Genomic DNA, 25,716 nt, shown 5'->3' on the forward strand with positions numbered 1-25,716 from the left:
TGCATGCAGCAGCCAGAGCCCTCAGTCCCCAAAATGAGGAAGCGACAAAGCGCCCATCAAGTGAAAGGAAAATAAAGGGGGACAGGACTCAGCCACGGAAAGGGATGGAGCCCTGACACCTGCCACGGTTTGCGGGGGGAGCCTCAGAAACACGCGCTCAGTAGAAGCAGCCGACTCAAAAGGCCACGTATGCGGTGCGGGTCCATCTGAGTCCACGTGCGTGAACGGTCCAGAACCGGTAAATGCAGGGAGACAGACAGGGAGCGGGGGGAGGAGCACAGGTGAGTGCCGAGGGGGCTCCCGGCATCCTCCCACGGCGCTGAGAAACGGCGGGGGGGCCGATGCACCAAAGGCCACTGAACGGTGCCCTTCCCGATGCCTGAGTGTTACGTAAGTTTCATCTCCAGAGCAAGAAAAATTTTGAAGCCCATAAATTGGACCTGCCTAAAACCCTCCTGTTACTGTTACTTTCCGTCTCTTTCAAAATAAATCCAAGTTAGGGAGCGCCCCCCGGCCGGCTCACAGTCGGGGGAGCGTGACCCCTGATCCCGGGAGAGTGCATTCAAGCCCCACGGTGGGTGTGGAGCTTACTTTGAAAAAAATCCAAGTCTGAAATCTCACCTGAGCCCCGGCCCCCGAGGCCCCATTCCCTCCACCCAGGTCCTGCGCACGCTACCCCCACCTCCACGGCCGGGCCCCGGGTCACGGTGACAGGGGTCTCGCACCGTGCGCCCCGAGGTGGACGCCACGTTCTGTGCCGCGACCCGCAGAGGCCTCACGGTCCCCCGAGGGCCGGCAAGCTCCCCGTGGCGGCCACACTTGAAGGCCTGGAAGGCGCCGGCTCGCCGGTCTCCGGGGGGCGGGCCTCGGGTCTGCTGGAGAGACCATCCCATTACCGTGAGCTGGTAATAAATTCCCATAAACTACAGGGGCTTCGGTGCGTCCAGCAGCCCTGGCTCAGCCCCGCCGCCAGCAGTCAGGCCCCTTCCCCGCCCGGCCAGCGCACCTCCGCCCTGTGCGTGCGCGGATTTCCCCGTTCTAGGTATCTGCTCGGAAGGGCTCCCACCCAGCTCTCCATGCTGGGTCTGGCTCCTTGCACCGGGCACAGTGTCCGCAGGGTCCATCCGCGTGGCCGCGGGGCTCAGCGTCTCCCCCACGGCCGCGTGGTGTCCCGCCGGCGAGGACACCACACCTCGCGCACCCGTTCAGACGGTGGGCGTCTGGGGTGTCCGCACGTGGTGGCTATTCGGAGTGGCGCGCTCTGGACGTCTGTGTCGCAGACACCCAGGAGTGGGGACTCCGTTCAAGTCAGACCGCGTTCCCGGGCCGCGCCGCTCACGTCCCCGCCGGTGCTCGACTCCACTGAGTCCCGCCACCCCGGTGCGCCGGCGGTGGGCCTCGCGCTGGGGCCCCGTGTGTCACCCCGGGGGCTGGGGGGGAGCACTCTTCGCGGGCTCCCAGCCAGCTGCACATCTTCCTCGGAGAAACTTCTATTCTGATCTTTGCTCATTTTTAGTATTGGTTTCTAAGAGTTGTTTATCTTTTGAATTTTCCGATCTTTCTGTGGGGTAAACTATTTTGCTCTTGTAATAAGAAGAAAACAAAAACTCCTGCCAACTTTTAATCGGGGAGGGAAAAATCAGTGTTTCCCCTGAAGGGAGCTGAGCAGCCAGAGGGCGAACGCTGCCAGGAGCCGCGCCGGTGGCTGCTGCCTCTGACGGGAGCACGCCGCTCACAGACACCTCCACAGGTCCCTGCCCTCCAAGCGGCCCCCGCCGCCAGCCAGAGCCCTGCCTCAGGCACTGCCCGCACCCCAGAGGGCCTGCCAGGAGGAAGTGGGGGCGCAGGGTGTGCAAGGCCAGGCCCCCCGGGGGGGCCACGGGGAGACAGGGATGGACCAAGGCTGGCCAGCGCCTTGTGGCTGGGGCTGACCCTGTGGAGAAAGGGGGGTGGACGAGGGGCAAAGGGGAGGCCTGGCAGCAAGGGGGAGGGTGGGAGGGGCGGCTGAGCTGGCGAGGGGCACGGTCTGAGAGCCAGGTCGCCGCGGAGCCGGCAGATCCACAACGCCACGCTCCACGGAGCCCCGCCCCTGCTCCCTTTCCAGGTGGCCCTGAGGTTCAGAGATGTTAAGACACCAGCTGCAGGTCACACAGCCAGTGAGAGAGCAGCTGCCCCAGAGCCCCATGGGGCGGGTGCAGGTGTGCAGAAGGAAGGGGCGGGGGCCGCGTGGGGCAGGCCTGCGGGCGCTGAGTGGCTGGAGGTGCTGGAACGTGAAGGGGTCTATTCTGCCCCATCTCAAATGAAAATCACAGGACTTTAACTGAACTCCACGAGTGGACTGAGCTGCCAGTGGCCTGTGTCCATTATCCCCACCCCTCCCGGGTCCCAAGGCTTCCATCGCCCTCCCAGAGCCCAGAGCCTTTCTGAACCTCTCGGGCCGGTACCCACACCAAGCAAGGCCGGGCAGGTGGACTGGGTGCGCTGTGTTGGGCCCCCGTCCACTGTCTCCTGCCCACACACCAGCCACCACCCAGGGGCCTAGTCGGGCCTCCCGGCTCGGTCCCAACCACCAGCAGGCCAGAGCTGCATGCTCAGAGATAAGCCTTCCTTTTAAAGCCAGACCTCGGCTCATAAACCAGCCGCCCAACCCCCAAGACAGACACAGGGCGGCCACCCATACACCAGCATCAGGCCCAGGACACAGAAGCCCAGGGAGGGCTGAAGGTGGTCACCAGCCTCAAATGCCCGCTGCACCCCAGTCTTCCTGGGCCCCCCCTGCTGCCTCCTCCTCAAGGCACCTTCTCACGTCACCCTCACGGGTTCCCCCAGGACCGAGGTCAGGACTGTTAGAACACTCTGAAGAAAACTGGCCCTCCGACCAGCCCACCCAAGCACCCCCGTCACGATGTCCTAGCCTTGCTGACCCCTGGGGTGTCAGTGCTGACTGGTGGCAGCCTGGAGAAGGCTGGCTTCTGCAGCTGGCCATCCGGTGTCCCCACCACACCCACCAGGAGTTGGTGGGGCCTCACTGGGAAGGGATACTAGAGGTCAACATGTGGTCACCCCAGAGGGGTGTGGTCAGTGGGGCTGGACATCAGCTGGGCTGGGGGTCCACCTCCAATGGGATGAGGCAGCCCCTCTACTCCATGTCCTTTCCCCTGCAGTGGGGGGGGTGTTCCCCTGCAGAGTGTGGGCTGCATCTGCAGGGGGTGGGGACTGTGGCTCCCCCTGATACCCCCTACCCTAACTCTGCTGCTGTCCCAATCATCCTATGGACAAGGAAACCAAGGCCAAGGTCACTCGGCTGGTCAGCAACAGACCCAGAACCGCCTCCCAGAGCGGGGGTATGAGGCCTCCCTGCTGCCTGGGGACCTTCCAGAAAGCACCAGAGGGAGGCTGGCCCTCCCCACTTGGCACATGACCACTCACTCCCCGCTCCAGCTGGGATGCAGCATCCGGAGCTCTCTAGCTCCGCGGCCCCCAGCTTTCCCTCCCTGAGGGCTGGGACTGGCTGTCCCGTTCAGCACCTCGGGGTGCCGGGGAACACCTGTGGGATTTGCTGACAGAGGAGGTGCTGAGTGGGGCTGGGGCTCCGGTGGCTTAGATGGCAGAGCTTGGCCCGTTACACAGCAGGACGCAGGGACAGACTCACAGAGCGCAGATGCCAGGATAGGACATGAGGTCACAGGTGGGGAGATGAGGTCTATGGAGGTCTACGGACCACAGAGAGCCCAGCAGGGTTCCAAGGAGAGGACATGGGGACAGGAGAAGGGTTGGGGGGGTCCTGTACCCTCCTGTGAACCTGGAGGTGGGTGTACAGACAGGAAGCAGCAGGAGCTGAAGTTGGGGGTGAGGGCACAGATGGGGCACCAGGAGATTCCCAGGTGAGTGTGGGCCAGCCAGGTGAGACAGGTGTATTGCAATTCCCCAGAGACTCTCCAGCAAGCCGCTGCACTGGGGCTCATGCCCTCCTGAATCCCCCTCCCTGGGATGTGGGGCTCCCCCCGCGACGTGCCTTTGACCAACAGAACTCGGCAGAGTGAGAGTGTAACTTCTGGGGTTACAGCACAAGAGCCTGACGATGCCCACCCAGGCTGTTTGTGACCCTCCCCTTGGGGACCTGGTGCCACGCCGTGAGACGCCCATTCCCCAGGCCCCGGGCCACGTGCAGGACACACTGGGGACAGCCTGGCCCCCCTCCAGCCAACGAGCAACACCAACGGGCAACCTGGACCTCGCAGCCCAGCAAGACCTCGGTCCACTGCACCCCAGCTAATGCCGGTCAGAGCCACGTGAGAGGCCCGGGGCCAGCTGCCCAGCGGACGGGCCCACCGTCCTCAGAACCCGGGGAGGCACCGCACAGCCCTGTTTGAGTCAAGCTTCTGGGCCGGTTTGTGCAGCTGGAAGGTGGCTCCGGGACCTGTGGGGGCTACTTGCAGCAAGGCCCTGCTCTGGCCCGCAGACCCCGGCCCACCGCAGCACTGTGGGCGCCCCAGGGTGGGTGCCCAGGCCTACCTCCGGAGAAGATTTGAGAGGCCACAGCCAGGAAGGCGTCGGTCACCACGGTCTCAGACTGCAGGGAGATGTTTAGCTGGCGAGCCACGTTGCGGTAGACGCTGGGCCGAATCAGCTCCAGCTCGTCCCCTAGGCAGTCACACAGGGGGTCAGAGGTGGTCGTGCCTGCCTGACCCCAGCCCCGCCGTCACCAGCCCACTGCTCATGGCCCATGGCACTGAACAGGCCTGATCGCTGACCCCCCCCTCAGCCTGTCAAATTCCCACCCCCACTTGACCCCACCGTGGCCCCTGGGGACAAGAAGACCAAGGGGACACCGTGGGCACCCCCAGACCTGCCCCTGCGGCCCGCGCCTTCTGACAAGCCAGCCGCCCCCCACCCCCACCCAGGGCCAAGCCGGCTGGGCCGGTGGGGCGGGAATCCCGAGCAGGAGCGAGCGCCGTGCCTGACGTGTGACTCATGGCCCGCAGTGAGCTGCCCGGGCGGCAGGCGGACTGGGCCGGCAGCCAGAGCCCTGCATGGGCGGGGGCTATGCCAGCGACCCCACACAGGTGAGGCCCCTGGACGCGGCCTCAGAGGGGCGTCCTGGCTCAGGCCCTGGCTCCGCTCCGTGAACCGAGAAGCGAAGCCATTGCCCGGGGCCACCAGCACCGCCCAGGCTCAAACCTGGGCTCCCGGTGCCAAGTGGGTGTGTCTGGATGGGCGGCCACACTCAGCAGAGGAAATGCCCTCTCAGCGGCCCTGCCCGCTGCCCGCGCTCGCTGCGGCGCCCCTGGAGGGGATGTGCCGGGAATTCCACTCAGCCCGCGGACTGGGTGTCCCCCAGCCCAGTCACTTATGCAGCCAACGCAAACAGGGAAATGCTGTGGACAGGACAGCCCGGGCCGATAAGGGCGTCCGCGTCATCCCTGGGGCCAGCTGCACTCCATCTAATTAACTAAGATCTGGATGCAGAGCAGAAACTGGCGAGGCTGGTGGGCGGTTGGGGGCGGGTGGGGGCATGGAAATTCCCAGGGCGGGCCTGACCGTTCCCACATGCAGACCTCGGGGCTGCTGGGGACAGGGCCCAAGAGACCACCCATGGGGACGTGACCCAGGCTTCTTCCTGTGAGCCGCTGCACCAGGAGCTAGGCATCTGTGCTGGGGGGGCGGTTAGGGGCACACTGGGGGGGCAGGGGGACAGCGCCAGCCATGAGGGGGCTACGCGGAGCAGCTCCAAGAGCAGAATGCAGCAGAAAGGCATGACCGAGGGCTCTGGGGGTCCAAGTCATCGCCCTCCTTAGCCATCTGCCAGGGCAGAGTCCCAGGGACTACACAGAGCCTGGCACTGGGGAAGGACCTTGAAGGCCCTGCTCCTGAGAGGGCCAGTGCTGGGCACCTGGCCAGCCCCTGCTCCCCAAGACCAGGCCCAAAGCGTTGGGGCTCCAGGGTGGGACACAGGGGACTGAGGGCACAGAAACCAGTCTGCTCAGAACGGCAGAGCCCAAAGCAGACTTTCCAGACAAGTTTAAACAATAGGGACTCTGGGCTCGCAGAGGAGGCCAGGACGGAGAGTCGCAGAGCAGGCCAGGACGGAGGCAAGACTTCCTTCTGGCTACCCCAGGGTTTGGGGGGCCTCTTGGGAGACCAAAGAAACATCTTCTCCAAGGCTCTCTAGAATGTTCCCCCAGTGCCATCCCCACTGCCCAACTGAGGGAACGGCCATTGGTGGCTGACCTCATGGGAGCCCAGGTCCTCTGGACCCCTGCCTGATTCCCCAAACCCCACTGGCTCTCCACCTCCCCCGAGGCCTGGGTGGGCTAGCAGGCTTCCTAACAATCTTCTACACTGCCCCCATGGAATCTGTGTGTCTGCCCCACACCTGGGCAGCTGGGTCTACACAGCACAAACAGGGCACAAGGAGACACTGGTGTCAGTCTGGGAAGAGACAGGGTGTCCCCTTTCACAGAGCACCCCCTACAGCCCTGCATCCTGGACCAGCATTTCCCCACACTCGGTGTGGAGAGCCACCCCATCAGGGCTCCATCTTTGCTCCCCACTCCCAACAACCAGTTATAGAGTGAGCGACCTGAGTCCTGGTGGTGAAGTAAACTGAATCAGCTGGGCTGGCCCCACCCCCTCCGAAGATGGAAACAGTTACCCTGCTGGGCGGGACCCCACTCCAACTAAGTACCCCTAGCTGTCTCAGCATGACCCGCTGGCCAGGTGGGATTTGGCTGCCCAGACCCATGGTGGCTTTGACCCTCCTGGGGCACCGAATTTCCAGAGGGAGCCCTACCGGGCCTCCACATCAAGAGGAAAGAGCAGTGGGATTTCAGGCAGGAGCCGCAAAGACCTACTTTCCAAAACAAACATCGGGACACGTGGTCCCACAAAGGATTTTTGTGCCCAGCTCAGTACAAGGGTCACTCTGGAAGTTCAGCCACCAAAACAGTGTTCTTCCTGGAGCTTTCTAGTCTTTATGGCCAGAATGTCTGAAATCTGGGCTGAGCAGGCATGTTGGGGAGCTCTGTGGCGGGTGGGCAGGCGAGCCTAAGGGGTAAAGCGGGGAGTGTGGGTAGGTGTGCCTTGCACAAGGCTATCCCCGACACCCCCGGCCACCCCCTCTCTGCCCGCAAAGGAAACTGAGGCCCAGCAGCGGAGGGCGCCTCCGGGGGACCCGCCGGCCGGGCCCGCACTCACCCAGGCGCAGCAGCACGGCGCACACCTCGGCCAGGCGGCCTCCGGGGGCGGGAGCGGCGCGCTCAGGCGCGCTCCAGGCGAGGCCAGCGCGCAGCAGCCGCGCGTGCACGAACTCCCGGCCGAGCGCCTTGGCCTGGGCCACCAGCTCCTTGTCGGTGGGCGAACGGTCAAAGGCGTCCATGATCTCCGCGGCGAAGACCGAGGAGCGCCGCAGCACCTCCATGGCGAGGACGCGGGCCAGGGGCGCGGCACCTGCGGGGAGACGAGCTCAGCGCCCCGGCCTGGCTGGCGGCGGGGAGCCAGCCCCGGGAAGAGGTCGCCCCGCAGGGAGGGCGCAGCGGGGCGCGGGGAAGGGCTGCCGCCAACTGCGAGGGACCGTTCGTTTTGTGACACCGAACATGGTGTCACATTCTTTCGGATTCCAAGTTAAATCACAAAGATCCCCACGGCCGCCCGGGATAGGAAGGACCGCGGGGAGATGGCGATATGCTTTGGGGCCGCCGTGCCCGCGCTCGAAGACGAGTGCGCGGGCAGCGGAGGCGCGGGCGGGTGACAGGCGACGGCCAGGACCCTGCCCGGCCGCGCGCTCGGAGCACACCCGCCCCCGCGCCTCGCCGTCCTCGGTGTTTGTCCCGGGCGTCGCCGTTCCCACGGCGAGGTCGCCCTGCTCACCTCTCCCGCGGCATGTCGCGGGCGCGGGGCTGTGGAGGAGCTCTAGCCTCGGGATCTCCTGGCCGCCGTCTCCGCCGACCTCGATCCTTCCATCCACAGCGGCGAGGACGCGCGCCCGCCCCTCGCCAGCCCGTCCGCGCCTGGGCCCGGCTGGCGCGCGAGTGCACGGGCCTCCGCGCTCCTGGGGGTGCGGCGGCGGCGTCGCGGCGAGGGGCGCGCGGGGCGCACAGCGCGGCTCTCTGCCGGCGAGAGGCGAGGCTTGGGGCTTCGCCTTCTAAGGAAAAGGCAGCCCCCGGGGCGGAGCCGCGGCCCAGAGCTTCCCCGCCGCCTCCCCGCTTAAGGAGGACTGAGCGAGTTCCCGGTAAGGCTCGGAGAGGGCCACGGGGCAGGAGCTGTTCCTGCAAGGCCCGGTGATTGGAGCCTAGCTCTGGCATCGGCCGCCCGGCTTCACACCCGGCCCCATTTTCTTATTGTTTCGTAGAGGTTCTTTATATATTCTGGATATGTGCGGACCGAACCCTGGCACATGGTTCGGTATTGTCGATGGATACTCGAGAATGTACAGTATTGAAGATACTGCAGAAATCTTCTGCCACTCGTGGTTTGTTATTGCTTATAATGAACGGAAGAGATTCTCAGTGAAGTCCAATTTATTTGTCGTTTCTCTTACGATTAGTGCTTTTTCATTGGAATATTCTCCTACGTTTTCTTTTAGAAGCTTAAATGTTTTACCATCTATGATGGGTCACTATTCTTCTGAATAGTGTCTTAGAGGCCAGAGCGCTTTTTTTTAAATATGAATATCCAGTTGACCCAGCATCATTTATTGAAAAGACCATCATTTTCCCCTTGAATTGGAAAAGAGCATCTATCATAAATCAAGTAACTGTGTATGTGAGGACCTGTTCTGGACTCTGATTAACCAGCCTGCTCTAATTCACATACATACAGCATTTCACCCAATAGCTGTAGAATATAGGTTCTTTCCATGTGCACATAGAATCTTAATCAAAATAGGGGCACCTGCGGAGGCGCCTGGGTGGCTCAGTCAGTTAAGCATCTGCATTTGACTCAGGTCATGATCCCAGGGTCCTCAGCAGGGAGTCTGCTTCTCCCTCTCCCTCTGCTCCTCCCTCCTGCTTGTGCTCTCTTGCTATCTCTCTCAAATAAATAAGTAATCTTTAAAAAAAAAAAAAAATAGGGGCACCTAGCTGGCTCCACCAATGGAGCATCTGACCCTTGATCTCAGGGTTGCGAGTTTGAGCCCCATGTTGGGGCTTTTTTTTTTTTTTTTTTTACTTAAAAATAAAATCTTAAAAAAAAATGTTATTCAAAATAGACCATATCCTGGACCATAAAATCTCAACAAATTTCAAAGGACTGAAATCATACAAGTTTGTCCTCTCTGAATTAAATTAAAACTCAATGTCAAGAAAACTATTAGAAAGCCTCCAAGTGCTTGGAATCTAAACATCACACTTCTAAATAATTAAGAGTCCAATAGTAAATCACAACGGAAATTGTAAAATATTTTGAAGTGAGAAATAGTGAAAATATGACATATCAAACACAGTGGGATGCAGGTAAACCTGTGCTTAGAGGAAAATTTATAGCTTTAGAAGAAAGGTTGATAATGAATGCTCTAAGTTCCAACTCAAGAACTAGAAAAATAAATTAAACCCAAAGGTGAAAGGAAATAGCAAAAACAAGAGCAAAAATTAATGAAACACAGCAAAATCAACAATTTTCTCAATTAGAGAAAATCAACAAAGCCAAAAGTTGGTTCTTTGAAGAGATTAATAGAATTCATAAACTCCTGGAAATGTCTAGTGAGAAAAAGAAATCACAAATTCCAATATCAGGAATGAAAAAGAGGACATCAAGAGATACTATAAACATTAAAAGGATAACAAGGGGCACCTGGCTGGCTCTGTTGGTGCAGCATAAGTCTCTTGATCTTGGGGTTTGAGCCCCACATTGGGTGTAGAGATTACTTAAAAATAAAATTTAAAGGGGCGCCTGGGTGGCTCAGTTGGTTAAGTATCCAACTCTTGATCTCAGCTCAGGTCTTGATCTCAGAGTTTTGAGTTCAGGTTCTGCATTGGGTCCATGCTGGGTGTGGAGGCTACTTAAAAATAAGTAAATAAGTTAATTGATTAATTAATTAAAATTTTTAAAAGGATAATAAGAGGATAGTATGAACAACTCTATGACAATAAATTTGAAATTTAAATGAAACACAATTTACCAAAACTGACATTAGAAGAAGTAGAAAATCTGGGTAGTCCTATACCAATTAAATAAAATTAATCCATAATTTAAAATCTTCCCACAAAGAAAATTCTAAATTCAGGTGGTTTCAGGGGCGCCTGACTGACTCAATCAGTAGAGCATGCGAATCTCAATCTGAGGGTTGTGAGTTCAAGCCCCATTGTGGGCATGGAGCCTAGTTAAAAATAATAATAATAATAATAATTAATTAGTTGATTAATTCAGATGGTTTCATTGGGGAATTCTTCTAAACAGTTAAAGAAATATCACCAACCTTACACAAACCTGTCCAGAGACTAAAAAGTGAGGAAATGTTTACCATTTCATTTTGTGAGGCCAACAAAGCACTGGTGGCCAAACCTATCAAGAACACGACTAGAATCGAGGAAAGCTATCGAACCTCTATCTGTCTTGGCTTCTCCATCCATAGAATACAGAGAATAGCAATACCTACCTTCTCTGGTTGTTGAGAGGACTGAATTAGTGAATCCATGTAAAAACTTGCTTCTCACATAGGAAGTGCTCAGTAATTGTTAGCTGTTTATGCAGAAAACCTATAGAGTTCTAAAATGTGAGTGTGCATTTTAATGTACTCTTCAAAGCAGGAGCTGGAGCACCAGGACAGAGTCTGCCTCTGACATTTCTTTCTTTGATTTTTTTTTTTAAGATTTCATTTATTTATTTATTTTAGAGAGAGATAGAGAGAGCGTGAGTGGGGGGAGGAGCACAGGGAGAGGGACAAGCAGACTCTGCCACGGGGCTCACCTGCAGGGCTCGATCCCACGACCCTGAGATCATGACCTGAGCCGAAATCAAGAGTCACATGCTTAACAGACTGAGCCACCTCTGGCATATCTGCAGAGTGCTTAGGTTGGGACTCTCTGTATTTTATAGATGGGAATATGGAAGCTCAGAATGGAAAGGGACTTGCCCAAGGACTCACTGCAGAACCGGGTTTCATCAGATTGTGAACTTTGGAGTCTGATCCTGGAGTCTGACCCTGGGGTCTCTGGAATGTACCTCTGGCAGGGGAAAATCCTATGTCTGCAGATGGGAGGCAGGGGTGCTCCCTCCTGCTACCTTCTCGCCATGTGGCCTCAGGCAACTTCCTGCGCCATCACAGCCTTCTATACAAAATGAGATCCCGTTCTCTGCTTCCTGTGTCCTGGGGAGCGCGGATGGGTGCAGAAGACTTCATGGACTCTCATGTGGGAGTGACAAATCACTGGACATAACTGATAGATGTTCATGTTTAGCACAGTCCGTTCAGTCCAGGAGATGCCAGGCCTGGATCCAGCCATGCCTGAAACCAGTGGACTTCTCCCGGGACATGTTAGATCAGATCAAAGCCATGTCTCAGAATGTTCAAAACAGAATACTGATAGCAGTGAGGAACTGGAAATGACCCAAGTGTTTGTTAAGAGAGGAGGTTAAACCAATCCTGAGTAGTCCGAGCACAAACCCTTATCCAGATCTTAAAAAGACTGGGTTGCGCTGGAATGCGTTGAGGTCTTCTTATCCCCTGAGGCCTGGAGGAAGCTGGCCCAATTCACCCCGTCCCAGCTCCCAGATTCCCAAGAGTGCTGACACTCCTCCAGGGCCCCTTGGCCCTGATTTTCTGCCTCTGCAGAACTCTTGCTCTGCACTCTCCTCTTGCATCTGACCCCTCCGTTGACCAAGTGTGGAGCTTGGTCCCTCATTGGTGCATCCCTTCTGCATACCAAAACTGCTTGAGCATGGGGAGGTTTGTTGATTCATGTGACTAAAATGTCCAGGGAGAGTGGGGCTCCTGAGTGGCTCAGTTGGTTGAATGTCCGACTCTTGATTAAGGCTCAGGTCTTGATCTCACGGTTGTGAGATGGAGCCCTGCATCGGGCTTGTCACTGGGCATGGCGTCCACGTGAGATTCTCTCTCTCCCTTCCCCTCAGCCCCTCCCCCTGTAAAAAAATAAATAAATACAATAAAATGTCCAAGGAGTTTCAAGCATGACTGGATCCAGGAGTCTCTTCTTCATCTGTGGGTCTGGCTGTGCTCCTTTGTGATGGCTTCCCTCTTGGGCAGGCTGTCCCCGAGTGATTGCAGATCACAATGCACACAGCCCCCTGTCTACACCTCACTAATTCAGCCTTTCCCGGTGGAAAAAAAAAAGCCAGTCTTTTCAGAGCTCCCCTGGGGATGCCTGGGGGCTGGCAGCCTCGGTCATGTGCCACTCCCTGAACCAACTGTGGCTGGAGGTGGCTGAAGTGCCCCGTCGTCAGGCCTAGCCACATAGCCGGCCCTAGATGGGTGCAGGGGCCTGTCAGTGCCACCAAATAGTATGGAGGGTGAGGTCATGAGCCCCTGTCTAAGACGACCTGGAGAAGGAGCCTGGCTTTCCATAAAAATCTGCTCAAGGCTTTTGTGGGGGTCACAATCTGGGGAGCAGGGGGTCCATAACCCAGTGATGCCATGTTTGAAAGCTGAGTGGTAGTACCTACCTCAGACATGGACTAGGGGCCCTGCCTGGTCCCCCTACAGCCATGCAGGGAGACAGGCACATGCAGGGCAGTGTCCTGTCCCACAGAACAAATGCCCGGGCCTCGGGAACCCCCTGTCTACACCATCGCAGCCACCTGCACAGCCCGTGTGGGCCTCTCCCTGAGCCTGGCCCTGGAGGGGATGGAGTAGCCAGAGTTTGCAGGGACGTGGACGCTCGTGGACGTGTGGATGGGCATGGAAGTGGCTGGACAGAGCTGACTGTGGCTGGGAGGGTTCATGTGAGGTTCTCGGTGGGAGTCTGGTCTTCTGGATCAGGTCCAGGCCTTCCAGGCAGTCATGGAGCTGCTTCTCCGGGGGCAGGGGGCGGGGCAGGCTGCATGTTGCACTGAGGCATTGCTGAGCTCCTCCTGTGTGCGGGCTGCGGACGCGGTGCCTGCTGTCCAGGGAGGGACCCATGTCCCATGGGTGGGGTGGGCCTTCTCCAAGCCTCTTCATTCTCCTTTCAAAATGCATCCTAAGAGAGCTACCTCTGCTTCCTTTGCTGCTAGCACCCTGATCCTGGCCAGCACCCCTCTCTTCTGGACGGCCTCTCCACCATGTGCATGGGGACCCAGTGCCTTTTCAAAACCAAACATTTGTGTTAGTTCCCAGCTCGCTAGCACCTGGTTTCACCCTCCCCAACCTCTGTGGCTTCCTCTCCTCTCCTTCTGCCTTGCTCTCAGGGCTCCAGCCACCCATCTCCTTGTAGATCATCAACACCCCCAGCATACTTGTGCCTCAGGACCTTTGCACTTGCTGTGCCTTCTTCTCTATTATCTTCATAGCTCTGCTCATGTATCATTTCATCAGAGATGCCCTCTCCCGTCTCCTGCCTCTCCCCTGACCCCCATGAAAGTCTTCCCCACTCCCACAGCCTCTGTGCAAAGCAGGTCTCTACGGGGTAGCGGAGGACAAGGTGGGCCAGGAGGACATGAGGTAGAGTCCCCAAGAGCGGTGACACAGCCCGCCACTCACACACCCGGGTCTGCCCTCCTGGAAGTCCAAAGCATCACTGACAGTAGGTATCCTTTTTTTAAAATTTTTTTTTTAATTTTAAAGATTTTTATTTATTTGACAGAGAGAGACACAGCAAGAGAGGGAACACAAGCAGGGAGAGTGGGAGAAGGAGAGGGAGAAGCAGGCTTCCCGCCGAGCAGGGAGCCCGATGCGGAGCTCCATCCCGGGACCCTGGGACCATGACCTGATCTGAAGGCAGACGCTTCACCATCTGAGCCACCCAGGTGCCCCGATGGTGGGTATCCTTATTTAGCATCACTTTGTGTCTGTTCTCCTGGGCACAGCACACCCTTCCTTCCCGGTGCATCAGGGCTCCCCCCGGCCTCCTGCTCAGGTGTTCTGCAGGTGCACTGCTCCTTCTGGACGCAGGGGCAGGGGTCTGGGGGCTGCTGCGGCCCCTGTCCCTTTCAGTGGGTTCCCTGGATCATCTGTTTTTAGGGGTTCATGTTTACTCTAAACCCCAAGGCCTTCTCATCCCTTTTCTCTTGAGGTCCAGGATGGGTACCTCTCACTATTAGTTCTCCCCGTGGTGATGGGGTGCTCCTTAAGCTTCTCTGACAGGAAAGGAATTTATGTGCTTGGCCTCCTGGAAGGAGGTCAGGAGCCTCCAGAAAAGACAGAGGAGGGGAAACAGCCCCCCAGGTCCCCATCCTCTCTGCAGGGAGTTCGGACAGGGCCACCTGACCATGTAAGGCTGATGGACACTAGAGCAGAAAAGGAGACAGGATCCTGACCAGAAATTTATAGCATCCTTGAACCCTAGAGACATTTAAAGAGTCCCAGAAGCAGAAGCTAATAACATGGTCAAGTGGACAGCAACCTGCAAAGCCTTGCGGCTTGGCCCAGGCCCTCAGGGGAGGCCATTGCCCTGCTGCCAAATCAGAACACCCCAGGAGGGGCCCTTGGGGGTGATGTGCATGGTCCGCGGTGGGCTGGCTCCCAGGGCAGTCTCCCCTCTGTGCTCTGTGGCACCCCACCCCACCCCAGGAACAAAGCGGACGAGGATGGTGTAGAACCCGTCCTCAGAGCTGCACCCACCTCCCCACACTGTTGCAGGTGTTACTGCAGGGCAGGTAACGCTCAGGAAAGCCATGTGGGGGCGGAAGCTGCCTGGGTGGGTGTCCACTCCCCACTCTTCCTCTGCTACAACAATCCTACTGTAATAGGAGGTGATCAGAGGGGGCTTGGGTGACGGAGGCCGTACCTCAAAGTCTCCTGGGGCCGAGGCCTGGGGAGCCGTCACCGTTTGCCCACACTGCTCCTTGGGCTGGCCCCTCCCTGTTTTTCTCTAGCAGCTCAGGCTTCTTCCCAGGGATCAGAGCCCAGACAGAGGGTTTTGTATACACTAGGGTAAGTGCTGGGTAAACAGCCAGGGGGCCGGGGCAGGGAGGGGTCCACGTGCCTCCCCCCACGCCCCTGCCCCTCCCCTCCCGGTCCCCACGTCTGGAAGGGTGGCCTCACGCGGGGTCAGCGGGCCCAGCCCCGTTCCCCAGCACCTGGTACCCCTCTGCCAGGGCCCCCATTGCCCCCCGCAGCACCCTGGGTACTGTAAGTTATAAAGTGTTTGGGATACGGTCAGGGCCTTGGTGAACAGCGATATGGCCTTGTTCTGATATGCGCTGCCCCCCTGCTTGCCAGTGGGGCTGGGCAGCTTTCCACCCAGCTATGGGGCAGCTGAGCTCTTGAGATTTTCTAAGCACAGAATTCACCCATTTCCTCCAGGGTATTTATTTTTTCTCACTGGCTTGTGCATAGTCTTTATATATTCTGGGTGTTAATCTTTTGTCTGTTAAAAATGTCCCACATATGGGTGCCTGGGTGGCTCAGTCGGTTAAGCATCTGCCTTTAGCTCAGGCCATGATCTCGGAGTCCTGGAATGGAGCCCCAAGTCAGGCTCCCTGCTCAGTGGGGCGTCTGCTTGTCCCCCTGCCTCTGTCCTCCCACCTCACGCTCTCTCCCAAGTAAATAAAAAAAATCTTAAAAATGTCTCTAATATCCCCCCAGGCCGTCCGCCCTCCTTGGGGCCTTTGGGCAGGGCTACCCATACTGCCTTGCTAAACATGCTCCCCAGGCTTTGTTCCTGACCTTCTGGGGTGGGGTTTAAAATCCATTTTTGTGGATGTTAGTAAGAAAGATGTTAATTTTCTTCTCAAAACTGGGTTGGCAGTTTGTCCAGCACTTCCTGCTGAAGAGGCTGGTGCTTTTCCAGGACTTTTAAACTCAAAGCTGAACCTGAGTCCAAGTCTATACCGCCTCCGACCAGCCCTACCTCAGTTCCTCCCACAGGGGAGGGGGCGGGTGGGGGCCTGAGTGGGTGATAGGGATGGAGTGCACCTGTTGTGATGAGCACCAGGTGTTTATGGAAGTGATGCATCACTACATTGTACACCTGAAACTAATATTACACGGTGTGTTAATTAACTACAATTTTTTTTATTTTTAAAGATTTTATTTATTTATTTGTCAGAGATAGAGAGCAAGCACAAGCAGGGGAAGGGGCAGAGGGAGAAGCAGACTCCCCACTGAGCAGGGAGCCCGATGTGGGACTCGATCTCAGGACCTGGGATCGTGACCTGAGCCAAAGGCAGATGCTTCACCAACTGAGCCACCCAGGCGCCCCTCTGTTAGACTTTTCTTTGTATATAACAATGCCATCTCTCAGTAATGGCAATCTTGTTTCTCCCTTTCAAATACATTCGCTCATTCATCTTCATCTGTGGCTTTCTTGCACCGAAATGTAAGACCCACTAGAAGCTCAACAGAAGTGATGATTTTTGGCATTATTTCTTATTCCTTATCTCTGGGGGACATAATTCAATAAGTCCACTAATTATGATGTTGGTTAAAAATACGGCAAATGCCTTTTATCCAAGTGAGAGAATATCATGTAGTGGGTTACAGTTATCATGAGTTTTTATCATGAATGTGTGTTGAATATTAGCAAACGCTTCTCCATCTCTCAAGATGAGATGAAAACAATTTTTCCCCCTATATGTGTGATAACTTAACAATGTTTGACTTTTCCAATGTTAAAATCAACTTACATTCCCATAATAAAAATAATTTATTCGGGGCGCCTGGGTGGCTCAGTCAGTTAAGCATCTGCCTTCGGCTCAGGTCATGATCTCGGGGTCCTGGGATCGAGCCCTGCATCCAGCCTCCCGCTCAGCTCAGCAAGGAGTCTGCTTCTCCTTCGCCCTCTGCCCCTCCCCCTTGTTCATGCTCACTCTCTCTCGAAGAAATAAATAAAATCTTTAAAAAAAATTTATTCATGATGTACTTTTTAAAAAAGATTTTATTTATTGAAAGGGGAGAGAGAGAGAGAGAACGAGCAGGGAGGAGGAGCAGAGGGAGAGGGAGAAGCAGACTCCTTGCTGAGCTGAACGGGAAGCTGGATGCAGGGCTTGATCCCAGGACCCCGAGATCATGACCTGAGCCGAAGGCAGATGCTTAACTGACTGAGCCACCCAGGCACCCCTGTTCATGATGTATTAAATAAAGTTGGATCCAAATGCAATAAAAAAATTCCTCATACTTCTAACTACTTCATATGTGTATTGACCCTTGGCACAGTGAATTCTACTTATGTGCATCTTTTTGCATTTATTGTGTACTTTAATGAAAATTATGCACATCCATGATTTAAAAAATGTAATAGCTCTACGAGGTTTTGGATGAAAAGCGTCTGCCTGGGGGCCCCTCTCCAGAAGCGCCATTTCCAGCCCACGGTTCATTTCAACGCACAGCTCCGAGCAGCTCTGCATTCCCCTGCCGTGGTCATGCCCGCTGGTTTGCTACCTTGGAAGGTGAGGAAATAGCCCCCCAACCCCACACCTACTTCCTGGCTGCTCCACCTTCTTGTCCAGATTCTCCACTCCATTTCTTGGTCTTTGGTTCTGCTTTCTGGACGAGTACCTTAGCTTTATCCTCCTTGTTTTCTATTCTGATGCTTCTTTCTCCTTCTTTGATTGTTGCCCTAATGAGGTTTCCTGTTCTCTGTTTTACGGACACAGTATCTTATCTGAGGATCGTGATTTTAAGAGACTTTTGGGCAGGTGACATTCCCATGCTTCTTGCTTTGCCCCCTCTCCCCCCGCACTTCTCCTTCTGATTTGGCCCTTCCCTTTTGGGAGGGAGGTGCTCCCCGACTGTCCTTCCAGGTGGCCAGGAAGGTCCAGCAGCTCCTTACAGGGTGTCTGCACAAAGTCTGGTAACTGGCCTACGTCTTTCTTGGGAACCCTGAGAGGAGGTCCTTTTCCTGGGCAGTCCGACTTCTCCTGAGAAGCTTCCTCAGGTCTCTGGCTTGGGGTGAGGGTGGGGGTCCCTGTCTGTCTGGCAGCATGCTGGAGCAGAGTGCAGGAAGGGGGACCGGCGTCCACAGGTTGGGAGGCGGTCTCTCCTTGACACCCCTCCCCCGGCCTCGCCTTCCCTGAAGTCCCCACAGCTGGAATCCCTCAGACCCAGTTTCCCTGGAGACCGGAGTCTGCTCTTGTTTTGTCCTGGGGGCAGGAGGCTTGGGAAAGGCTGCCCAGCCTGGCTGTGGGCGGTAGGGAAGGGGCGTGGGGGTCAGGCCCGGCTGCTCATCCCTGGCAGGGCCTGGGCTAGGACACTCATACACTCTTGGAGGTGGTGGTGAGCCCATCACTGTCACCGTCCCTGCCTGTGTGTGTGTGTGGGGGGGTGGACGCCCCTGACCCCAGACGTCTAGCCAGGCCCTGAGACCTGCCCGTGACACATGAGGGGGCCGATGAGGCCACAGCGGGGCAGAAGCCTGCCGAACCAGAGCGTGGGCCACGGGACAGGTGCCTCCACGGAAGCCGCTCCTGGAAGCAGGAACAAGACCGAATGTGGGGCGAGCTGCAGGGAGAGGCCGGGAGGGACACGGCGGCTGCCGCAAGCGCGGGAACTCGGGGCGCCCGTTGGCGGCCTGAGCACGCGGGGCTGCCGGCTCCCCTCCGGGGGCTCGGACCGCGCTCCACGGTCGTCCCGCCGCGGCGGGGGGCCGCTCAGCTCTCTCCTCTGCGGGTGCCTCCTGTGCACGTCTGTCTTTGAGACTCTGTCCCGAGTTTCCCAAAGCCCCCACATTTCAGAAGGCTGCGGGGAGGAGCCAGGGCCGATGAGCATTTTAAACGGGGACTGTGGGTTTCCGGCTTTCCAGGTCTACAGCGTGCGTCTTTTCACAAACGTTCCAGTGCCTTCTGCCCAGCCCTGCTGCTGCGCCCCGGGCCTCCCCACCTGCCGTCTGGCCACGCCGCCCGCTCCGTCCCTCACCGCGGGCTTGGGCGGCAAATACCGAGCCCTCGTGTGGCGGAAGATGCCTGCAACCCGCTCTGGACTAGAGCTAGAAGACACCGCTCCTGCTCCTGATGCCTCAAGCCATCCTTCTGTGCTCCTTTCTCCGCTATAATCCTCCCCCTGCTCTGTCCCTTTGTTCATCTCCTGGGGCCCCCAAGAGAGCACCGCAGACCTGGTGGCATGGAACCACAGATGGATTCTTTCACAGTCCCGGAGGCCAGAGGTCCCAAATTCCAGGTGTGGGCAGAGCTGGCCTCCCTGCGGCCCTCGGGGAGGGTCTGTCCTTGCCTCTCTCCTGGTGGTGTTGCTTGCTGTCCCCTGGCTGGTAGCTGTGTCCCTGCAAGGTCTGCCCATTCCGCCACGCAACCTCCCTTCTCCCTGTGTGTCTGTGTCTACAGCTCCCCGTCCAGGCGTGCTTCCTCCAGCAGGACCTCATCGTTACCTTGACGACCACTGCAAAGACCCCCTGCCCAAATGGGGTCCCGTTCACAGGTATGGGGGTAGGACTCAACATATCTTTAAGAGTGACGCCATTCGACCCTCTCAGTTTTTAAGACTGTCTTTATCTTTACGATTCCAAAATTTACTACAATGTGTTAGGTCAAGACTTCATTACCCCTTCTAACCTGAAAACCCACATTTCTCTTCAATTTTGGGGACATTTTCCCCAGTGTGTGTCTCCGCATACATATGTAGTCTGAGTGTGTGTGTGTCTGAGTATGTGGGCCTCAGTGTGTGTGGTCTGTGTGTGCTTGTGTGTCTGAGTGTGTGTGCATCTTCCACGCTTGGTGTGCTAGCTGAGTAACAAGTCCCAAAGATGTCTTTGGCCTAATCCCTGTGCGTTGCTAGCTCACGTGGCAAAAGTGACTTTGCAGGTGGGATTAGAGTGAAGATCTTGAGGCGGGGCGGTCACCCTGCATTGTCTAGGTGGGCCCAGTATCGTCACGAGGGTCCCTGTAATAACAGGGAGGAAAGAGGGTCTGCTCAGAGAGGAGATACATAACAGGGTCTGGGGGAAGCAGGGTCAGAGAGACGCTGGCTTTGCCGGGGCGGGGCGGGGGGGGGGGGGGGGGGGGGGGGGGGGCGGGGGCAGGAGTCAAGGGATGCAGGCGGCTTCTAGAAGCTGGAAAAAGCAAGGAAACCTCCCGAAGGAAGGACAACGCCTTGATTTTCACCAGTGAGACCCATGTCAGACTTTTGCCTCCAGAACCATCACATAAATGCGTGTAAGTTAAGCTGTTCAGTGCGTGGCCTATGGTGGCCACGGGAGAGGCGTGTGCTCGGCGCTTGTGGTTGTGAGCTCCCCTTGTGTGGCTGCATTAGAACCTGCTTGCGGAGTGCAGGGGAGCCTGGTGCGTGGGGACACTTTGGGAGCCAATCTACTGCCCCCCACCCCGAGGGGGGGTCCTGGTCTAAAAGTAAGACTACATAGGCATTGTTAAAGTCTGGAAAGTATAGAAAAAATAAAGAATTTGCATAAAAGATTCATAATGTGGCTCACAGGCAACGCTTATAAATGTTTGATACATTTCTATCCAACCACGGCGGTGGGGGGGGGGGGGGGGGGGGGGGGAAGGAGAGAGGGAACGGGGATGAGGGAGGAAGGGAGGGGAGGTGGGCTTTTGAGAGGAGCAGGGTAGAAGTTTTCCCACTTGCTCTGTGGCTGGTGAGCTCTTTCCTAAGTCACACAATGTGTTACCAACTGCAGTTTGATTTAATTGCTACTATCACTGGGTATTTGAGGTGTTTGCACCTGTTCCCCTATTGAGCGAAATCGTGTCCATTTTCTTAGTGCTGATGTCTGGAAGCAGAGTTGCTGGGTCAGCAGGAGGGGGCATTCTTAAAGCTCTGCATCTGGGTCATGTTATGGGGGGGAGCGTTGTCCCCCATGGAACCCCACTGCCAGGATCCGAACACAGGGCCAAGGGGTCTGAGCTCGTCCAGTGGGCACAGGGCAAAGCGACCATTTGATCTGGAGCCTGGTGCCCCCACTGAGTCTGTGTCCAGAGAGACAAAGCTGGCTGGAGCATCTGGGAAGCTAGATGGGAGGCAGAGGAGGGTGGCCCGTTAGGAAACCCCCAAAAGCACCAGGCTTCACCAAACTGGGTTTGAATGTTTCCAAAACTTAAATTCAATCTTAGAAGGTGAAGATTTGCTGTCTGTGGGGGTACAGAAGACCTTGACCCGGGTGATCTCCCCGAGGCTGCCGCTGTCGGGGTGGGGGGGTCAGCTCCCCAGGGCTGGCTGGGCCCCCCCCCTGCAGCCCCCGTGGGGCAGGGAGCAGGCACCAGCAGGCCCAGGGAGCCTCCCCAGCCCTGAGATCTGGAGGCCTACTTTACTCATGAATATGTTGTTTTGAAATAATCCTCATTGTTCTGAGATTTCCAAGTCACAGCCAGCAGCTGCAGCCAAGGCATTTGTCCCAGCACAAGAGTAAAACCTGGTCACTGAAGTATACTTGGAAAGCTAGAAAAGCAAGTAAAAATAATATTTAACATCCACATCACTGTGTATAGTTCAAAAATCCTCTCAGTTCAAAATAGTATCCCTAAGGATACAAAATTAGGGTGTGGTTCTAAAACCTGGATTTTCCCTCAGTAGCACAGGGTGAGTGTGTTTGCACGGCCTCCCTTCACATTCGGGGAGGCTGTGTGGGGTTCTGTCCCTCACCCACCCCCCTCCAGCGGCCAGTCCTCATCCACGGGCTCCGACAGACAAGCGTGCTTGGGAAACTGCCCTTCCCAGTGGCTGCCCTGGCTTTGGGGGCGGGCTGCCTCATCCCGGAGCTGGAATGTGAGGCCTTCCTGGGGTTGCACTCAAAGCTGCCTCCGCTCAGAAGAGAGACCTGGCGCCCCGCTCACCCTCCCGGTCCTGGGGACCCCCAGGGACCGTTTGTGCACAGCTGGGGCTTTGTCACAATCTGAAGAGGGCCCCAGTCTCCACTGCACAGAGGAGAATCTGAGGCCCGGGGAGGGGTGCACCTGGCCTGCACAAAGCTAGTGGGTGGGGGGTAGGAGCAAACACCGGGGGACTGGGCAGAGACCCAGGGAGGCCAAGGGGCCTGCTCACCACCCAGGTGCCATCCTGCACCCCAGCCCAGCGGCCTTCGACCTCCTCATGTGCGATACCCTCCCTGCAGTCGCTGGTTGCCCGAACGTCCCAGGACACCCCCGGTGGTCCCGTGACACCTGCTGTCTGACCGCTGCCTCCCACCCACAATCCCAAGTGGTAAGCACTGTCTGCGGCTGGTAATACCCTCCCCTTCTCCATTCTCTTCAACCACTGGGCTTGGGGATGGAGGCTGATGTGTGCCCACCGTGGGACAAGGGAGCCCCTAGGGGCAGGCTCGGCCGTCTGCACCCTCCCCCCATTGCAGCCTGTGTCCCAAGGAGAGGGAGCAAGGCTGTCCCCACCCACTGCCCACCCACGGGGGGCCTTTGCAGGCTCTCATCCCTGCCTGGCTTGAGGTCTGAGAGGCCTGGGGAGTCCCCTCTGAGACCTACTCCTAGGGGCAAGGTAAAGTCCAAAAACTGCCCAGCCCTCCCACCAGGGAGGCGGTTCTGGTCCCCCCGCCCACACCGCCGGCCCACTGCCCCTTTGGATGGGGTGAGCTTCTGTGGCCCTCCCAAGATGACTCAGTTCGACTGGACATTGTCCAAAAGAGCCCACATGTCAGCGCAGAGGCTTCCAGTTCACCTCACCCTAACCCCGGGGCCCCAGAGCAGAGGTTCTGACCCAATGGGCCAGTGGGATCATTCTAGGCCATAGAGGGCAGGGACAGCCCTGGAAGAGGGCCCAGAGAGAGAAAACACGTGTGCTTCACCTGAGGCCAGTGGGCCTCCAGATGCCAAGGAAAATCTGAACTCAGGCAGAGAAGCCCCCTTTCAAGGGGGTGGGCACTAAGCTCTGCCCACCTGGGCTCCTGTCCTCACAGGCATGGTGCCTGGTGGAGAGAGAAGCTTCTCTGTGAGGTCCAGGAAGGCTCACCAGATCCCTCTCCCCAACGTTTCTTCCCCACCCAGCACAGTCTGAACCGGAAGCCTCAGCTCTCCCCACCGCCTGCCCCTCCATGGGGGGACTGGGTGGGCTGCGGGCCTGCGGGGCCTCACAGACCTGGGTCCCTGGACAGAAGCGGGGGCTGGCCAGCAGCAGGAAGAACATGCAGCCGCCCAGAAGGAGGCCCCCCGTTCCCAGCCTGTGGGGGACTCCCGGGACAGACGCTGGTCGCTGGTGGGGATGACTGTGCCTTCCAGCCCCACAGGACCCCCAGCCTTGAGCCTGTCCCCAGAGCCCGGCTGCCTTCCCAGGGGAGCATGCTGGACCACCCGCAGGGGCAGGGTCACAGCACGTAGCACACCTGCTGTGCTCACAGCCCAGGGGGGCACAGAACAGAACAGGGTGCGGGGGGGCGGCCCTGGGGGGTGAGGGGGCTCCACGAGGGAGGGCTCTGAGTGGGGGGCAAGCTCTGCAAGGGAGGGAGGGCTCCATGGGGGAGGGCTGTTCGAGGGAGGGGGGTTCTGTGGTGGGGGGGCTCTGCAAGGGAGCTCCGTGGGGGAGGGGGAGGGCTCTTCGAGGGAGGGGGGTTCCGCAGTGAGGGGGGCTCCACGAGGGGGCTCACCAGGGTTGTGCGTGTCAGTGGTGTTCCCTGGCGTGCGTGGACCACTCACCCACCTGCTGCGGGGCACCTGGCTTGTCTCCATTTTGGGGCTGTGATGAATAGGCATGCTGTAGACATTTATATTCATGTTTTTCTGTGAAGATAACTTTTCATTTCTCTAGGATAAATACTCAGGATTAGGAAGGCTGGGTCATATGCTAGGTGTCTGGTTGACTTAAGTAACTGTCCAGGTGTTGTCCAGACTGGCTGCACAGTTTTGCATTCAGACCATTTACAACCTATGAGAGTTCTGGTTCTGCATCCTCTCCCTGACGACCAACCATTCCGCTTTGCCTGGGGCCAAGGGATTTCCAGGGATGCAGGACTTCCAGTGCTAAACTGGAAAACTGGGAAAATTAGGGCACTTGCTATTGTCAGTACTTTTCATTTTAGCCATTCTCTTTTACTTTATTTTTATTTAAAGATTTTATTTATATATGTATGTATGTATGTATTTAAGAGAGAGAGTACTCAAGTGTGCGTGGTGGGGGGGAGCAGCAGAGGGAAGAGGAAGGGGGAAAGAATCTTAAGCCAACTCTGTGCTGAGTGTGGAACGCAAGGGGGGCTCCATCTCACCATCCCCCAGATTACGACCTGAGCCGAAACCAAGAGTCGGATGCTCAATCGACTGAGCAGCCACCCAGGTGCCCCTTTATTTATTTTTGTCTTTTTTGTTTAAAAAAATTTTTTTTAAAGTCGGTTCAACGCATGGAGCCCAATGTGGGGCTTGAACTCATGACCCTGAGATCAAGACCTGAGATGAGATCAAGAGTCAGACGCTAAACCAACTGAGCCAACCAGGTGCCCCCCCAATTTTTTAAATTTTAATTTATTTTTATTTTAGCCATTCTAATATGCCTGTAGATAGTACCTCACTATGGTTTTAATTTGCATTTCCCTGATAGTTAATGATGGTTAAGTACCTGTTCATGTGCTATTTGCATTCATATATCCTCTTCAGCGAAGTGGCTATTCAAGTCTGGCCTCATTTTTTCTTTTTTTTAATTGGGTTGTTTTCTAACTGTTGAGTTTGGAAAGCTCTTTATATATTCACTATATGTATATAAATATAGTTGGAAGTGTGATTTGCAGTTTTTTTCTCCCAGTCTTGTAGCATGTCTTTTCATTGTCTTAGCAATGTCTTTGTGAAAGCAAAATTTAGAAACTTGTTGAGGTCCACTTTATCACTGCTTTTCTTTATTTGTGGTAAAATACACATTACAGGGACGCCTGGGTGGCTCAGCCAGGTAAGCATATGCCTTTGGCTCAGGTCATGATCCTTCTCTCTCTCCCTCTTCCCCTCCCCTGCTTGTGCTCTCTCTCAAGTAAATAAATAAAATCTTAAAAAAATACACATAACATAAAATATGCAATATACAGTTCAGTGACATTAGGTAAATTCACGATGTTGTGTGACCATCACTATTATCTATTTCTAGGATTTTTTTTTTTTTATCACCCCAAACAGAAACTCTGTCCCTATTAAGTAATACATCCCCCTCCCCAGCCCCCGGAAACCTCTCTTCTTTCTGTGTTTTGAATTGGCCTATTCTTGATGCCTCATATGTGTGCAATCATATAGTATTTGCCTCTTTGTGAATGGCTTATGGCCCCTGGCATAATTTTTTAAAAAGATTTATTCTCTTGAGAGAGAGAGAGAGAGAGAGAGAACGTGTGTGTGCAAGCATGAGTGGGGGGAGGGGCAGAAGGAGAGAATCCATGACCCATGAGATCATGACCTGAGCTGAAACCAAGAGTCAGATGCTTAACCAACTGAGCGTCCCAGAGCCCCTGGAATAATGTGGTTTTTTTTTAAACTTTTTTTTTTTTTAAGATTTTATTTATTTATTTGACAGAGAGAGACACAGCGAGAGAGGGAACACAAGCAGGGGGAGTGGGAGAGGGAGAAGCAGGCTCCCCGCGGAGCAGGAAGCCCGACCTGGGCCTCAATCCCAGGATCCTGAGATCACGACCCGAGCAGAAGGCAGACGCCCAACTGGCTGAGCCACCCAGGCACCCCTTTTTTTAAACTTTTAAAAAAGATTTTATTAATTATTTATTTGACAGAGAGATAGAGCCAGAGAGCACA

At 56.2% G+C, this 25,716-nt stretch overlaps 1 protein-coding gene across 2 annotated transcripts in view; it reads right to left on the reverse strand.

Annotated features, from left to right (window-relative positions):
• BOK (BCL2 family apoptosis regulator BOK) overlaps window positions 1-8,055 on the reverse strand; it is an 11,643-nt gene extending 3,588 nt beyond the window's left edge. For both annotated transcript variants that reach the window (XM_032430001.1, XM_032429941.1), the window contains exons 1-3: window positions 7,870-8,055; window positions 7,198-7,449; window positions 4,516-4,644 (exon numbers count right to left, since the gene is read on the reverse strand). In XM_032430001.1, coding sequence (XP_032285892.1) covers window positions 4,516-4,644; window positions 7,198-7,420 — 352 coding nt within the window. In that variant the 5' untranslated portion in view covers window positions 7,421-7,449; window positions 7,870-8,055. The remainder of the gene's footprint in view (window positions 1-4,515; window positions 4,645-7,197; window positions 7,450-7,869) is intronic.
• Window positions 8,056-25,716: the final 17,661 nt, after the last annotated feature.

This window comes from Phoca vitulina, unplaced genomic scaffold (assembly GCF_004348235.1).
Source record: "Phoca vitulina isolate PV1807 unplaced genomic scaffold, GSC_HSeal_1.0 scaffold1, whole genome shotgun sequence".
Taxonomy (NCBI): domain Eukaryota; kingdom Metazoa; phylum Chordata; class Mammalia; order Carnivora; family Phocidae; genus Phoca; species Phoca vitulina.